The sequence below is a fragment of the Ischnura elegans genome, chromosome 4, assembly GCF_921293095.1.
Source record: "Ischnura elegans chromosome 4, ioIscEleg1.1, whole genome shotgun sequence".
NCBI lineage: Eukaryota > Metazoa > Arthropoda > Insecta > Odonata > Coenagrionidae > Ischnura > Ischnura elegans.
The window spans coordinates 28,736,194-28,753,910 of record NC_060249.1 but is presented as its reverse complement, the minus strand read 5'-3'; the positions used below and the strand labels follow the sequence as shown (position 1 = coordinate 28,753,910).

The 17,717-nt window shown below is 38.0% G+C and overlaps 1 protein-coding gene across 2 annotated transcripts in view; it reads right to left on the bottom strand.

Moving 5' to 3' along the window:
• Positions 1 to 6,288: 6,288 nt before the first annotated feature.
• LOC124157205 (phosphatidylinositol 5-phosphate 4-kinase type-2 alpha) overlaps positions 6,289 to 17,717 on the bottom strand; it is a 101,148-nt gene continuing 89,719 nt past the window's right edge. For both annotated transcript variants that reach the window (XM_046531749.1, XM_046531750.1), the window contains 4 exons: positions 16,363 to 16,493; positions 14,850 to 15,018; positions 10,526 to 10,892; positions 6,289 to 9,750 (listed from right to left, as the gene is read on the bottom strand). In XM_046531749.1, coding sequence (XP_046387705.1) covers positions 9,563 to 9,750; positions 10,526 to 10,892; positions 14,850 to 15,018; positions 16,363 to 16,493 — 855 coding nt within the window. In that variant the 3' untranslated portion in view covers positions 6,289 to 9,562. The remainder of the gene's footprint in view (positions 9,751 to 10,525; positions 10,893 to 14,849; positions 15,019 to 16,362; positions 16,494 to 17,717) is intronic.

Here is a 17,717-nt window from a genome sequence, read left to right as displayed (position 1 = left end):
TTACACGATGCAATTTTGACTGTACCTTCGTGCGTACAACAGATTGCACAATGATGTGCCCCATGTAAAACGGCCTTAATAACCAGAAGAACTAGCCAACCTGCATCAATAATACAATGTAATTTTTTTCAAATTGAGTAATATCTTGTCAGAATTTTTTCCTCATTTTTTGTAAAACTGGGACAAAAAACAAGTGTCTTTTAGTTTTCAGCAAATGTGACAATATTTGTGGTCAAAGATACATCAGCTATGGTGAATATTGGTCATAAAACCTAATTATGTTGGGTTTTCCTCATTTTTGAATGATTAATTTACTGATAGTGTCCCCTCAAGTCAACAGTCTTGGGTATGCAACCTTCTGCACATGAAAATATTTTCTACATGTACATATTTCTGAATACAGTATCCGGGTGAAAGTTACCTTAGGCTAATACCAATAGCATCATGGCAGCACACTGTCGTGAAGAATAAAAAATACAGAGAAGTTAAAGAACACACCATTCCTATCTTGGCAATTTTCACTTGTGCTTATTCCTTAGATTTCAGGACCAGTTAGGGCACCATGAAGACACTTCTCAGCTATTTTAAATATATTGACAATTCATTGCGTTCATGTATTTATTAAGTCAATTTTGAAACATGGTATGAAAGTAGAAATTACGTGAGTGTAAATGGACATTCTTGATTTTCCATTGAAAAATCACTGAAAAAGCACTTCACTCAACCAGACAAGGTGCCTTCAATCACAGTGCACTAGATGTCCACTTTCGTTCTTGCCATCATATTTTTCCCCTCAGTGTTGACCAAACCTTCCATCTATTGGATCCTTTACTGGTGATGACGGAGGCTTAGGAAATTCAGGAGTCTTAGTTGATCAATATCTAAGAGATCTAGAGAGTACCTCAATCATTACATCACATCCAATGAGAGAAAGAAATATTGTTTATTTATTTATCACATCCCCCGTAAGCAGCACATAACGGCCTTTTACAACGAGGGTTTCCAATATTAACAAAGTACAACACAAACATCCATGCCCTGGATAGGGATCACCTACCCAGGCGGGATTCGAACCCACGACCTACGGTTTGGCAGGCGAGGACTTTACCCCTCCGCCACCGAGGCCGGCGGATCCTTATGATCCTTAACACGTTGCGTACTGGGGTATTTAAATTCCTAGGAACGCAGATTCTGGAAATATGTGCTTATTAGGGCGTAATGCTTTTGGTTTAAACATGGTTAAAAAGCCATTGTTTAGAACATAACTTTACCCAATCAAACGTTATAATGTATCAATTCATTATGAATAACGAACAACTGAAAACGTATTAACGAATGCGTATTGTACGCTTTAAAATTGTTTAGGTTGACGTGCCTAAATGACGAGAATCTTTGTCATCCGTCTGGAACGTTCGGGAAAAAAATGACGAGAATTCTCGCCATCCGTACGCAACATGTTAATCTATCCCTTGGGCTACAACCTTGCTCGGGTGGAAAGGCTTTCCTGTTCCTATGATCCCTCTAGCTGCACTGGCAGGATTTATTCTCAATTACTACCAGTAAGGCCACGCATGCCAGATAGGTCAAAGGGTTAGCCAGACAAAAGGCAGTCTACGTAAAAAATACTTGCAATGGAAATAGGAAATTGAATCTGAGAGGTTGATGATGAACAGACTGAAGAGTAAGGCAGGGATAGAATTAAAACTGGAATAGACAAAGTGGCCGAAAAGTGAATTGGCTACGCTGACTGTTTAAGGATGAAGAAGTCATGGATAATGGAGGAAATTATAAAAGAAATCGAGGAGAAGCAAGTGGAAGAATGTGGACATCGAGCAAGGCAAAAGGATGAATAGAATAAATATTCTACTACGGCGTACAACTAAGATGGCAATGGAGGCTTTGTGAAAAAGACAGTGAGAGAAAATGGAAAAGTTTCACAAGGAAGGAGAGGTAGTCTCATTGTACGCCAAGGTTATGTCCCTATTGGGTGGCATAAGAGGGCAAGCTGTCAAAAATTAATGCTAAAGATGGAAGGATGCACACCGACTGAGACAAGGTTCAGAGTGGATGGAAGGAATATATGGAGGATCTGTATGACAGCAGGAACAGGCCAGAAAGATTAAATTTAGACAAGGAAAGTGCAGTGGAAGAGGATGATCTTAGGCCAGGGATCTTAGATGCAGAAATAAAGTCCTTTGTGATATGAAGGTAATTGTGCAAGTGAGGGTAGCTGGCAGGTGTGTGGGCAAGCATTGGCCGAGGAGTGAGGCAAGGTTGTCCAACATTGCTTTTTAACAAGTACACTGAGGAAATGGCTAGAGAGGCATGGAATGAGCCGGACACTGGAGTTGAAGTGGGGGATTGATGTTTAAATGAATGAAGTTTGCGGATGATCAGGCGTTGATTAGCCAGTCAGTGAGAGGGCTGCAGTGCATACGGCAGCAGGCTACAGGATGTGTTAGACAAGTGTTGCAAGGAGTTTGGCAAAAGAATTAGGTTATCACAAGAAGACCAAGGTAATGAGGTTTTGTACAGCATTATGAGCTAAGAATGTGAGACACAAGGTAAAAGAAAGTGGGTGTCTTGCATGGCTTCCTTACTTGTTTTAATAGTCATGGTTACGTATGGCTCTCAAAATACATGAAGCCACTAAAATTAATCCTGGAACATCAATAAAAAAACAAAGTGAACCCCATGCAATGAGAATATTGACCAAAGTTAGGGTTAGCTTCTATGTTGCATATTCTAATACGTTTAAATTATAGTGGAAGAAGTAAAATTTCTATGGGTACACCTCTGCCTCAGCCTATTGTCATGGAAGGTTTCAGTGAAGGGACTCTGGGGGCAGGGTGGGCCCAGCAACCAAGAAGTTGCCGTGGTTTAGTATAGCTCTCAAAATACCATAAAACGCTAAAATCAATTACAGAATTCCAGTCAAAACATCAGAGCAATTGCCATTTGACAAGGAAAATGGCAAAAGCCATAATTACCTGCTACACTTTGTATTGTAAAAAATAGAAATTATACTCACAGCAAGGGGGGGTTTTGGGGGATAAAAGCCCCCCCAAGAGCTCAGAGAAATTTTTAAGTTAAATCTATTTTACTCATTTGGATTAATATCGCTTATAGAATAGTGTGAGGATTAACAAAATATCCCTCAGAAGGCCGTAAAACTCAACATTTTGAACCATTTATCTTAAATTTTTTCTGGCGGAGGGCCCCCACACCTCCGGATTACCCTGGTGGGTATGCTACACCCCCTGGCACCCCAGTATTAGGTTTGCCTGAAACCCCCCCTAGCCTTAATTCCTCGCTACGCCCCTGTTAGAATTCTCAAGTCATGTCCCCCACCTCAGAGCATATTGTTGTGAAAGGTGAAGGGAGCATAAATACATCAATCATTTTTTCCATTTTTGAGCAACAGGCCCAGATGATGGCAGAAAAATGATATTTTCAAATGATCATCTTCCGCCATGGCTCCAACGATGGGAATCTCATCCCTTTTTCCATACCAGAAACCATTGCTGGCACATTCATTCAGCCAATTGGAGTGCCCGGCTGCAAACAGCAATAGGGTGGTTTCCTATTATTTTTTTATTTTCTAAATCGAAAGATTATTACTCCTGGAGTACGTATTTCACGCTTTTAGATTATTAAATGACGATATCTATTTTTCGCGATCAAATGAAAAGTGAAAAATTTCAAGCGCGCGAAAACGCGACGCGTAAGTAGGAATGAAGGGAAAAAGTCCGTGGGACGCATTTCTGGTTCCCCCTCCCGCCTGGTAGGTGACCTTGATCGAGGCTCTGAGCGCTGATAGGACGCAGGATGCTAACGGGTAGCTGAGTACCTTCCTGGCTGGTAGCGCATGGCTTAAAAAAGGTTTATTAATGCCTTATCAAGCGAAGAAAACTTTCCGACCTTAGCCAGTTTTAATAGGTGATTATTAAGACATGTTTCCCTGAGCTCTGTGCCTCATGCATGCATTGGTAGCCTCTGACGATGCATAACTCCTATCCTCTCGTGTAGAAACTAGGTCCCTGTGACGTCACGTGGAGTGGAATCGCATGGGCGCCAATCTGGCCTTTTTCAAATGAGGATAAAATTTGACCCTTGCCATTCGTCTAAACCGGTATTTCAAAAACCAAATAATTTGTGTATTATGAATACACTAATAGTGGGTAACGAATCGCCATCAATGCCTTTTGTTTTCTTTGATGAAGGAAACTACCCTATTGTAATGCCCTATTTGGCTTTTAGTGGAATGACAGTTCTAAATATGGAAAGCAAAAGAAGTATGTAACAGAAAAAGGGATGACAAAATGACCGAAATGATGGGTCGAACAATCACATTTTTGCTTCCTGAAAAGAGTGAGTGACAGCAAAAAATGATTACATGAATCAGGTTTAAAGGGTACGCTAGGTGGCAAGCTGACTTCAAGATATCCTCTGTGTCAGGGGCGTAGCTAGGAATTAAGGCACAAGATTAATAAATTGCGGAATTATAAGATAAAAGGTTCAAAATGGTGAGTTTTACGGCTTTCTGAGGGATATTTTATTAATCCTTACACTATTCTATTAGTAATACCAATCAAATTAAGTAAAATGGATTAAACTTAAAAATTTCTCTGAGCTCTGGGGGGGTTTTCACCCCCAAACCCCCCCTCGCTGCACCACTGCTCTGTGTAAACATCTACACATAGACAAACTAATAGCAGGAATTGAAAGGCAGGAAATTATTCTCAACAGGAAGTGTACTACCATTTCTAGTTACTGCACAAATTGGAAACTTCCTCAAAGTTAATCTTTTGATTCAGTGACCACATTAAGTTTCAGTCAGGTGATATTTTTTGCCTAAGGACTGCAATAAAATCTGCATCTCATATTATTTGGAATATCTTGAAGAATTGACTACAAAGATCACTTCCATTTTCAACCTTCCTACCTTGTTGGTATCCGAAAAATAATATTAAAAAATTGAAATCTTCGATGAAGATACACTCTCTTCATGATTAACATCAAACACAAAAATTACTGAGATACATCGTATGTAGATTCTAATTTACATTAGTACACAAATGGTAGCGAGTTATTCATGATGATTTCGGCACAAAAATGGGCTTGAGTTTCCAAAATGTCACCTATGACTTCTTTCACTAAGCCTTATCGTTAAGTAAATTTTTAAGCATATACCCCCAGAATGTGTGATTTTCTGACCCTTTAGCAAGCTCTTTCTTTAGGAATACGTCTATGAATGACCTCTCCTAAGAGACAGGGTGGGGAGTGGCGCTGTAAAATTGAGGCAGCTATCAAAGCTTCAAATAGAGACACCCGCAGTCCACACCTGAGTGGTTAATTTTGTTTCCGTAACTCTAGTATCTGTAAAGCAAAATCAATGAGGCATGTACGATAGAAAAATTAAGTACAGTGGAACCTCGTTAAAGCGAGTACGGGCTATAGCGAGACCCCCACTATTACGAGAGATAGCCGTTGCACCGTCAATTGACCCTATAATAAGCGTGTTAAAAAATTCGTTTTTACGAGGCCCTTTTGGTGTTGGCTCTAGCCTTAGCGAGGGTTTCACCGCCGTAAAAACTTACATCAAGACTCCTTCATCTCTGTAATTGCTAGCGATATGTTAGAAATGAAGTTAATGGAGTGCTGTCTCAAATTTATGTGGTAAACTGTCGTTTGATAAATAAGTAGTTCATGTTGGTGAAAATATATTGGCATTAGCATTCGCAAATGCTTGATCTTCTTTTGTTCCTCAGGCGGCAGAAAGCAGTCGTCAACATACCCGCACGTCCATGAGTTGCATGAATAGAAAGCATTTGATGGCAGACACCATGGCCAAGAAAACACCAAACAATTAGTCGTTGTTTGAGTAAGGAATTTTAGTTATGCAAATAAACATCACCTTTCGTCTGGATTTATGCTTACGTTTATCAGATAGAAATTTATCAGTCACCGCACCACTCTGTTCCTGTATAACTGTTCGCAACAGGTATACATATTGGCTATTATTTGCTCCACCTCCGGTAAAGCGACAATTCGCTATAACAAGTGTTTATTGGTGCACCGTGTGGTGTCGTTTTATCGAGGTTGCACTGTAAGTAGGATAATTTTGAAGGCTACAATTGCAGTAATCTTGTAAGCGTCAGCAGTAAAAGTGCAGGATAAAAGAATAAATCTGTCTGCATTGAGACCTGTCTATTATAAGCACTTGAAACACCCTCAACTTACTCTTTAAGTGCAGTCCAATTTAAGTAGAATGATGAATGTGTAGAATAATATTTCTTATACATTTATTTTCATTAGACATATGCAGATAAAAGAACAAAAAAGCCAATTAGCCACTGTACAACATTATTTACAAAAACTGAATTACATATATGAGGCCATAGCTGGAAACAAAAATGTTCCTTCTGGGACAAACATTAGAAAATTTGGAAAACGAGACTATTACAACAGTTGAATACAATTAGTGATGTGAACAGTTGGCAATGTGACAATGAAGAGTTCCTTCTTTATTCACCATAACGTGTTGTGCATAGTAACCCCTTTCACATTCTTTACATTAGACATGCTTTACAAATACACTGTCCATGATCTGATAATATGAGGTACCCAGCAGAGAAAAATCTGGTAGTCCTGCTTGCTGATATAAAAAGGCCGATTCGCAGTGAAATTCAACAACGGCACATAAAAGCACGCAAAGCACACTGATAAGGTATTTTTGCATTCACATATCGTCAGCACCTACATGTTTTTCTACGTATGCTGAGGTTTGCATGTACGAAATGGACTCAAATTAGATGATTCAAAAAGAGCACTGTAGAAAAAGATATTGTCACAAAATTGGGCATTTATCACAATTAAATCCACTCACTTCTGAGCAACCCCTTTTTGTGTGTTGTCCTTCTATGTGCTTGCTCACCATTGTGGCATTCTAGGGATCTTGCGCTCTTTCTCTCTCATCACCAATTGGAAAAAGATATTTTTATGACACCCTGAAGATAAGCAAATGAATATTGATTTTCCTAAAGCTACAATAATTTCCTTATTAACTATATGAGAGCAAATGAAATGAGCAAAATATCTTACACTTTTCCTTTTGAAAAATAAGACTAGATGCCATTTTACATGTTTGATACCAACAAACCTGGCAGAACTTTCCATTTTAATTTTCTCCCATTTTTTTCCACAAAATTCAAGAGTATATTCACAAAGAAAATTATAATGATACTTAAGATATACATACGCATATTCTTCAGCACACAAAAATGCTCGACACAAATATACACAACAAACTGTCTTTTTGTACACAAAGAGAAATAAATGATAATTTCTCCACATTAGGATGAGAAAAATCACAATTTTCCAATACTCAAACAAACTGCGTAGTGTATGCATGCACCCTTGCATGTTTATTTGGTATTTTTTATTAAATAATTCTGACTACAACAATGATTCCATACAGTCCAAGATTGAAAGATGAAGCAATGAATCACACAATGGTATATGTACAAGAAATATATATGGATCAATATTGTACATGTGGGGGTGGGTAAAATTATTACATTAGGGAATGGAGAAAAACCATTTCGATGACAAGATTTTGATATGCAATCTATACTGTAGAAAATGGAATGTAGATTTTTCAATTTTGTTTAGTTGCTGATTGATGATTCACCTGACACATGCACACTTGCATACTGCTGCCCTTTAAGACTCATTGTTCTAGACATACTGGTTTCCAAAGAAAAAAATATGAAAACATGATTGCAGGCTGAACATTTTCCAAATAAGCAATCAAACATTGACATTGTGGACAGTTGATTAAGGAATCAAAAGATAAATTATACACACATTAACATTTTTGCTTCAATCATGCATAATTTTGTGTGATGGAATCAAAAATATTAAGTGGCAGCCAAAATAAAATCATATGTTAAACCTGAAAAGCATTGCCATCCTCTTAGTTTCCTTCCATGCTTCTTGCCAAGGTCGTGATGCTGCACATAAACCATTTATCAATGAAGACACAGCATTGCTAATTTCTTACACTTTTTCACCATAAAGAAATCAAATTTCCAACCATAATTTTAAAGATATATGTAGCATGAGGCCCAAAAAGTGACTGAGCAGCAAATCTTTACAAACTACCCATCAATGTGTCAGCTGGACTCATCAAATGAACATGGTAAAATTATGGATATTACTTGAAAATGATTTCAACTCACTCGCATACTTATATGATGCAAACTAATTTCAGAGGAAATTTGGATGCTGAACAATACCATAATATGTTCATACTTATGCTGGTAGACGATTTAATAGTATTTCTGAGATCATGTATGGTTCACAGTGAATATGAAATTTTTGATTGTTTGAAATAACACTTAAAATACTCAAATGTTGCAAAATTTACCCACAATAGAATCACTCCTTGATACTAGAGAAAGAAAATTACCCAGCACATTCATAAAATACAGGGATAGCAAATTATCTTCTGTAACAAGGATGAGATCAGGATTGCAGTGCTTCTGTCAGAGATTAACATACTCTCACTTAATATTCTCAAGCATTTCCAGTAATAGGATAATCTTCACCAGGGTTTCTATGGTGGGAAACAGGATGGATGCCATTATACAAGATCGTAAGATATGGAGTATAATAAAGAATTGATTACTAGTATGATTATTGGCTTACTACATGAGTTTGATGACATTGAAGTCCCATCATTAGCCCATGCAAAATATTATGAGCCCTAATAGATCATCAGAAAGGCATATATCCACCAACTCCTCATTTACATTATAGCAAGTCATTTAATGGCACCAACATAACCTTCTGATATGACAGACATCCATTTCCATGTTTATGATAACTATTTCCAATCAAATAATAAAATTTTCAATATATGATCTTCTAACAACAATACTGAAAGAGAATAATGAATAACATATCTCAGATAAATCTAGATTGCTGGCATTTTCAGAAAAACATCACATGTTTGATTAAGAGTGAAAAGAGCTAATATCAAATTCACAACTCAACATAACTCATTTCCTAAACTGCCGAACTGACATAAAATATTTTCAATCAAGGTATCACCATTGTATACTCTTTCAAACGTATCTCTCCTAATTAATGACCAGAAAATAATATTGATGTAAAAATGATGGCAAGTTTAGCACGAGGAAACAGGACAATATCCAAAATTCTTTTATACAAGACACAAAAGTACAGGGAAGAGATGCTTTCATTGCAACCATTTTTATGATACACCAATTGTTCTTTTTCAAGGAGTATCTTGGAATGACCAAGAGAGTTATAGGATTAGGAGAAACAATTTGGACTAGAGGAAAAAGGACAGATGAGCAGTTTTTAGGTACAGAATGAGAAGGGACTAGTGGAGGATTTTTCTTTCAGGGAATGAGGGGTTGGCAGGCAAGGGATTCTGGGGCTGGAGAGGAGGGTATGGGATACAACTCGAGGGGCACAGATCCCATGAGTGAAGCACAAATGAAGAGAAACCAAGGAGGAAATCTACACCAGCTCACTCAATGGCTTTGCTCATGAACTCAATGAACCTCTTGCCATACTGCTCAGGGTCACAGGTTGAGATTCCATCCACATTGGCACCATACTTGACAGTCTTAGCAGCCTTGGCAGCTTGTTTCTTCACACCATAGTGAGTAAGGACATCGATGAGGGCTAAGAAATAAATTTCCTTCCTGGGAGCATCTAAAAATAAGAATTCAATACAATGAGTAACATAAAAGGTGTAGGTACCAGAGCTATGGGAAAAAGAGTAATGAAAACAGAAAATTAAACCTTATAGAAGCAGTGAATGCACATCTAAGTATGATATATTTCTTTCCTAGAGGAGTATTGGAAGTGACCAATATAAATCTGTAATGCCCACAAACAATTAGAAAATTGGCATTGCCTCCACATCAAACACAACCAGTCCCTAAATAGTACACTAAATAAAATACTACTGGAAATAATGCTATTAGAATCATGTAGTTTCCACAAGATTAACATTATGAAAATTATTTGTTCCCCAGATGCTGATTTCCATATAGGGGAATGCATAAATTCTATAGAGAAATAAATGAACTGCAGTTGAAGTCGTTCTTAAAATTGAATTACGTGTAAGTCAATCAAGAAATTGCATACGACCAAGGTGACTGTCTATACGGATAAATTCTTTTCAGGTTTTACATGATGTCAGATATTCCATTTTGGCTGAAAAAACCTTATCTTACCTCAGCTCTGGATCTAACTTCAGCCCTTGGAAGAACTCCAGCAAAACATCAGTACACATACACCATCTGACCCAGTAAAAGACCTGAGAAAAATTCACTTAAGCCATCCACCGCGGAAGCCTCAAGTCTTTCATGACTGTCTACATATATTCAGAGTCTGCATGCAAGTCTCACTTGGAATTTCTGTACTTCTAATCCCATGGAATACCTACATGGTACGCTAACAATGCACAAGGGTTAAGACTTACTCTCAGCACTGGGAACGGCATAAATGTCCAGCTCTGGAATAATACACCCGTCATGAAGACCAGCTTCCCTGACAAGAGTGCGAGGTGAATCAGGTGGTGTGGTCATCCCAATGTACCCTCCACCATGCAGCCCCATGGGGCCTCGGACGACACCAGAGCCACTCGAGTCCTCGTCATCCTCATCCAACGTGCCAATGCCTCCACCCCCATCACCACCAGCGCCATCCACATCCTCTCCATCGGACGATCCGGCAGCAGCCGCGGCAGCCGCTGCTGCAGCTGCTTGGTGCCTTTCCTCCTCGGCACGCTCAACATCATGCAGACCCAGGAGGAGGGAGTAGTCCATCAGATGTAACTTCGTAAGAAACTGCAAGCAACAACAAGAGGCAATCAAATTTCATGCAAATAGTGACAAGGGTGATTCAGATAGTAGTAATAGTAGTAGTAGTAGTAGTAGCAGAGTAAGGAAGATCAGGGGAAACTATAAACCTACTCTGACCTGCTCATTCAGTGATTCAACTTGTAGGCCGATTTGGATAGGTGAAGGTACAGCCCACCCCATCATAAGCCTCAGGCATTTGAATAAATAAATTCAGGGTAAGGATGCTTTCCCTTTCCATTTCTGAGTGGGGTATTCCAAATCTTCACCATGGATTTGAGCCCGGGACCCTTGGGTGCACAGGTAAAGGCTCTACCCACGAGGCTACCAACCTGCCTTACTTTAGTAGAGAAGTTACCTGTACTTAATTTCATAGCTATTTTACCCTTCAGCACACTATTTATGCTCAAAGGCCTCCACACCAAGATTACTTGCACAAGACATAAGTTGCTGAAATGATTGCATTTTCATTACTATATTCTACCCACTGATGGGCCTCCTATGCCTTCTCAAGTGTCTTTGAACTGTGTATAGCAACTAAGGCCTGAGAGGTTGATTTGGATATGTAGATATAATGAGCTCAAAATTAAGGAATGTTAGAAAACAAAATACACCCATGTCTCGTATAGCGCAATTTCGATATAGTGCAAATTCGTTCCTTGGGGAAACATTGCAACGCAGTGTAGCCTAATCAAAAATCTTAAATGCTCTCGTGATAAAACGTGAACTTGCGCTAAGTACACACGAAATTTCTATCATTTTACACATATTAATATTATTGCTGGCCTCAAATCTTCTTTTTTGTTTATATATTAATCAAAATCCATTGCTGTGCAATGGCCAAAAGTATTACTCGTCATTGGGTCCAGATAGCCGGCCTACCGAAGTAATTTATCTCGTCTCCTTAACAGAATGATAATAAATAATTTAGATCGTTAATTAAGCGTGAGGCTAGTGGAAATGATTTTTTTTCAGCAATACGGTTTGAGACGTATTTTTGGCGTCATAGGTTATCGGGCGATTGACTTCCAGGTAGAGGGTCTACACTATAGCCTTCAAGGTCATCGGTATTCACGGGGAGAAATGGAGCGGTGGCCGAGTGGCGCATGAATAGCATCAACACATAAAAGGGTCCGCTATAGAGTCTCAAACACAATGGCTTCGTTCCCTCCCCGCAGTCGTAGCCCTTCTGCGTCTCAGGAATACAGTTCAGCAGTGGAAGGTGATATAGATAGAGCCATACAGAGTAAAAACCAAGAGAATATGGCAAAAAATAGGAATGCTTGTAGAAAAATCAAGAATTTATCAAGAAAAACTATAAACCTAGAAGAGGAATTGAAAGAGGTCAATTGCTTTGAAAATGGAGACCGTCAAAGCGATATTGCGCGGAAGTTTAAACGCACGATGCCTTATTCTGAATAAAGACGAAGTTAAAACATCAATGACCTCAGCCGCACCAACTTCAACCAAGCGGTCTACACATACGGAAAGTTCATAGTGAATCAGTACAAAAAGACAAGAGTGGTAATCGCTCCGAGACATTTAGTGAAAGCTCCGGTTGGTTCCAGAATTTAAACGGCAAGCAGGTATTTTCAGTGCCGCGATATCAGGTGAATCTGCAAGTGTTGATAGCGCAGTCACCGCAACATTTTCTGATGAACTCCAAGCTGTGATTGAAAGTGACTCCATTCCCCCTCAACCAGTTTTTAGTGTTGACGAGACGATATTGTTTTGGAAAAGAATGCAATCTCGTTCATTCATTTTCAGGGAAGCAAAACCTGGGTCAGGTTTCAAGGCATTTAAAGACTGTTTCACTTAGCTGCTAATGACTCGGAGGACTTCAAATTAAAATGATTTATCATTCATTAACTCCGCTAGCTATGAAATGGCATTCAAAGTAGCATTTTCCTGTCATTTAGATGAGCGACAAAAGGGCCTGGGTGACACAATAGTTGTTTTTAGACAAGTTTGAAAAATCGTCAACTGCCGGCAACGCATTACGATCCCCTGAGATAGCAGATGTTAGCCGACCCGCACGACAGGAGGGAATTTCAAAAGCACGTAAGAATTTTTTTTTTTAATATAGTCTGAGGTTTCAGGCGAGATGGAGTGGAAACGTGACATAATGAAAATGAAAAAGCAGGAGCAATTTCCACAATTTTACATTTATTAAAAGCGAAACCGGTCATATTAATAAATGTAAAATTGTGGAAATTGCTCCTGCTTTTTCATTTTCATAATTTTTTTTAACGTGAATAAAATTCTTTGAATGCGTGCATACTATCTATAAAGATGTTTTAAACTATAAACATTTATATAAATAATGTTTTCTAAGGCTTTTTATGGGAAAATAGAAGTTTTAGAGGAAATTCAATACCCAAGACCTATGCTACCAGGAACGCATCCCTATCTTCCCAATGTTAAAACGCTCTCGTATAACGCAAATTCGTATAGCGCAAAGACCCCAAGGAACGCATCCCTTGCGCTATGCGAGACATGGGTGTATATATCAGCATGCAAAGCACTGAATCATTCATATGATATCTTCTAGACTTTGTAGAAAATGGAAAAGGAAATGATCAGCCAGCAACACAATACTAGACCAAGAGGATTGATACAGGATTCATGCCAACTTAGATGCTGATTGCAAATATACACGGGCATATAATTAATGTGATGATTAAATTGAAATATCTAGTTTATGCCTCGCAACATATCACTTTGAAAAAAAAATTCTAACACACAGTTTGAATGTTCCTCATGGTCATCGTTGAGGACAGCAATGCTATTATTTTCATAAGAAAAAAATTTGGTGAGGCTTAATGTCAAGTGCCCAACCTCACCTAGCATAAAAGGCTTTCACTAATTGGCTGATTAATTAAAGACCAAGTGCTAACTAGTCATTGTTTGACTATAAAAGACTTAAATTACAGTAAGTCTTGCTCCAGAAACACTACCCCATGTTCTTTGAGCAGTTGCAGAAGTCCTTTTTGGTGATTATTTTCTTTAAGACTTCTTAAAAAACTAGCAATATCACCTGAAAGGCACAGTTAATAGGGTGGTTTCCTATTATTTTTTATAGCCTAAATCGAAAGATTATTACTCCTGGAGTACGCATTTCATGCTTTTAGATTTTTAAATGACTATTTCTATTTTTCGCCATTAAATGAAAAGTGAAAAATCTCAAGTGTGCAAAAATGCAACGGCTAAGTATGAATGCTGGGAAAAGCCCGTGTGACGACATTCTGGTTACTGCTGTCGCCGTGTGAGGTGACCTTGGGGCGAGGATGTGTGCGCCACTGAGATGCAGGCTGCTAGCAGGTAGCAGAGTACCTTGCTAGTAGGTAGCGCATGGCTTAAATAAGGATTATTGATACCCTTTCAAACGAAGGAAACTTTCCTATCATAGGCAATTTTAATCAGTGATTACTAAGAGATGTTTCCCTGAGCTCTGTGCCTCATGCATGCATTGGCTATCTCAGACAATGTAAAAGTCCTGACTACCCGTATAGCATCTAGGTCCCTGAAACGTCTCGTGCAGTGGCATCGCATAGGCGCCAATCTGGCCTTTTTCAATTGAGGATAAAATTGACCATTGCCATTCGTCTAAAGTGGAATTTCTAAAACCGAATAATTTGTATATTATAAATACACTAATGGTGGTTAATGAATTGTCATCAATGCCTTTCGTTTTCTCTGATGAAAGAAACTACCCTATTGTCACCAAATACTATTCAGACCACCTAGAATCATAAACAAACCAAGCCTTGTTTGGGTCCCCAACCATATTGACTAATTTGGCGTAAGTATCTGGAGCTAATTTACCAACAACTATAACCTCAGTTTGAGGGAAGCACACAAAATTTCACCAAGTCAGTATAGAGGAAAAATAAACCTCAACAGCTAAAAATGAATACTTAAGCCATATAAGGAAGAGTAACATACCCCAACATCAGCTGTGAGTGTCTCCAGAAGTTTCTCTTTGGCTTCATCTCCAATGTAGACTTTGAGGCCCTCCTTGACAAAGTCATTATCTTTGAGAGTAGGTAAGTCTTTCTCTTTCTCCTTATCTGAGGCTTCTCTATCGACGGTAGAACCCTTGAGATCAAATTTCCTGAATGGAGAAATTGAGAATAAATGACCAAAGGTTTTGATAATACAGCAGTAACGGACATCATTTTATGCTCTTGATGATATCCAAATTAAACTTTTAAAATAATTTCAGCTGGAAAGGACTAGAGCAACTTGCTACTTCCTTCCAATTAAAAAACTTGAAACAAAAAAATATAAAAAACAAAGGTATGAACTCCAGGAACTGTAAACAGATTACATCAATAAGTCTGTTAATGAATTAAGCTGATTATAGTCAGAAATGAAATTTAGAGTGCATACACACTAGAGCAGATAATAAAACTCACATTTTTGGGGGAAACTTGCCCATGAGAAAAAAAATGTTATGAACTTACTCATAATAAGGAAAGTATGTCTCTCTGACTAAATTAAAATATTTGGAAGCACTGCAACAGCAAGTGACTTTGTATACAGTCACGCAGACAGGTGCAAAGTTAAATACACCAACGGATGAAGTTCGCCATGAAAAAATAATTGACTTGGCCAGGATTCGAACCCGGATCTTCTGATTGCCGGTCAGGTGTGTTAGCCAGTTATACCACCAAGCCATTTTCTCAGAGTGAACTTCGGGATGGGTTTTACCGAACAAGATTTTGACTTCACAATCCACACTGTTTTTTCCAAGATTTTGTTTGGTAAAACACATCCCGAAGTTCTGTCACCTGTTTATCACTTGTCCACCTGATTTCCGAGTGGAATTTTATGCTTCACCTAGCATGGAAAACTTGCCTCTTACTAGCGAAATCAGATTGATGACAAGCAACTTTCAAGCAAGTAAGCCCTTGGCTTAAATCGGATTGATGTGAATACAGAAATTCGCCAGTGACATTATAAAATAAATATTACACATATATTCCATAATGAAGGAATTAAGAGGTGAAATTCTTCAGCATTTAGAAATTAAAAAATGATCCATAGAGGTATAATGAAAAAAATTTTTTTCAAATAAAATGGCAACCCACGAGGCAAACAGCACAAAGCAATAAAAGGCTAAAAGTCATTTAATGAGTCCTTGACGTAAAGGGGAGGCAGGGCAGGAGGGCAATCCCATTCTTTAGGGTCCCTCCGCAGGGGACTCTCCTTTTGTCATCCTCAGGAGAGAGGAATACCAAAGGATACAAAGGCCCCCCAACCCACTAACCAACTACCTCTCTTGGACACAGCCTTGCCAATTTTTATAAAGAATAAATTACACAAGTCATCTACCATTATTCAAGGAATTTTCCACCACATCATACCTCTGACAATTAAATGCATATTTTATGTAATAAGCAACTGAAACTTCAACGCATTTCAACCATTTTAACTTATAAGCCAAAACACTAACCTGTGCGTCCTAAGATGATTGCTGAAAACATTCCTCATCACCACTACATAATGCTCCACACCATCCACTGTTAGCCTGTACATCCCAAGGTATTGTGGCAGCAGAGTCTTGCCGTGCCTCTCCACAATATACTGAAGAACAGACAAGTTTGAATTATAGAAAGATAAAATTACAATGGTTGTTAGAGAAGTTAATATTTAGCTAGTAAATAGTGTAGTGATTATTGAAAAAATGGCAAATCTGCTAAATTGACCAGCTGAGTAAAATTTCAGACAGAAATTTCTAAACCACATCCATTAAATTATTCAATAATTTCCTATAAATAACCAAACATAAAAAAATACTTGGTTACAATTACACCTCAACCTATTTCTGATGCACCAAGACTGCTTCATAATATGTTTATGAAGTATAATGAAGTTATAATCCTTAAATTAATTTGCACCAGTTTCCATGGGCCCATTTACTTACATCTCAGATAAGTCTTTTACACATCAAATTTTTAGAAAACAACCTGTCACATCAACTCGAGCATGAAGAAATCGCTTGTTTCTCATAAAATGACAAATTACATGAATACTTGCGTGAAACCTGAATAGCAAAATAATAAGAACAACCCACCTTAAATATTATTAAAAATGTGATTAAGTCCACATTGAGATGATTCATTTATGCAAGTTCTCATTCATTAGGTGAAACAAAAATTGTGCCAAGTAAAATAACCTAAACACTTTTTCATTCTCTAGCATAAAATGAGAAACAAAGTACACATAAGTAATCATAGTAACTCAAATAAGAAAATCTAACTTTGATCAAAATCCACAGAACACTGGTTGTTGAGCCTGCCATGAGCTGAAACAATATTGGAGAGCTATGCATCCACGCCTAACAAGCGATGCCTTGCACACAAGGGTTCATTGATTTTCAGAAAATTTTCACATGAAACAAACTATAACCAAATACAAGAAAAAGAATATGAAAGACCATTTTATTAGCTGAAGCCCTCTACTTAAGTACAAAGCTAAAAAGTTAAGAAAATTATCAATATCTTATCTGATAGATATGAATTATCATCACAATAGAAATAATTGACCCCACAAGTTTTAATAACAGGAATATCCTTGCCTTAAAAATAAATGGTGAGATGAGACGGATTGAAATAAAAGGAATGAACAGGGATGCCAACTTACAAAATATATAGGGGGGCCCAAACTGGGGAACTTGACCTGGGAAATGTTTTAAGTAATTAGTTTTAAGATTTTTAAAACATTTTAGAAGTCATATATGATCAACATTAGAACCCTGATAACTCAAATCTCGATATCTGGACACTCAGGGGGAAAATCGACAAGCAT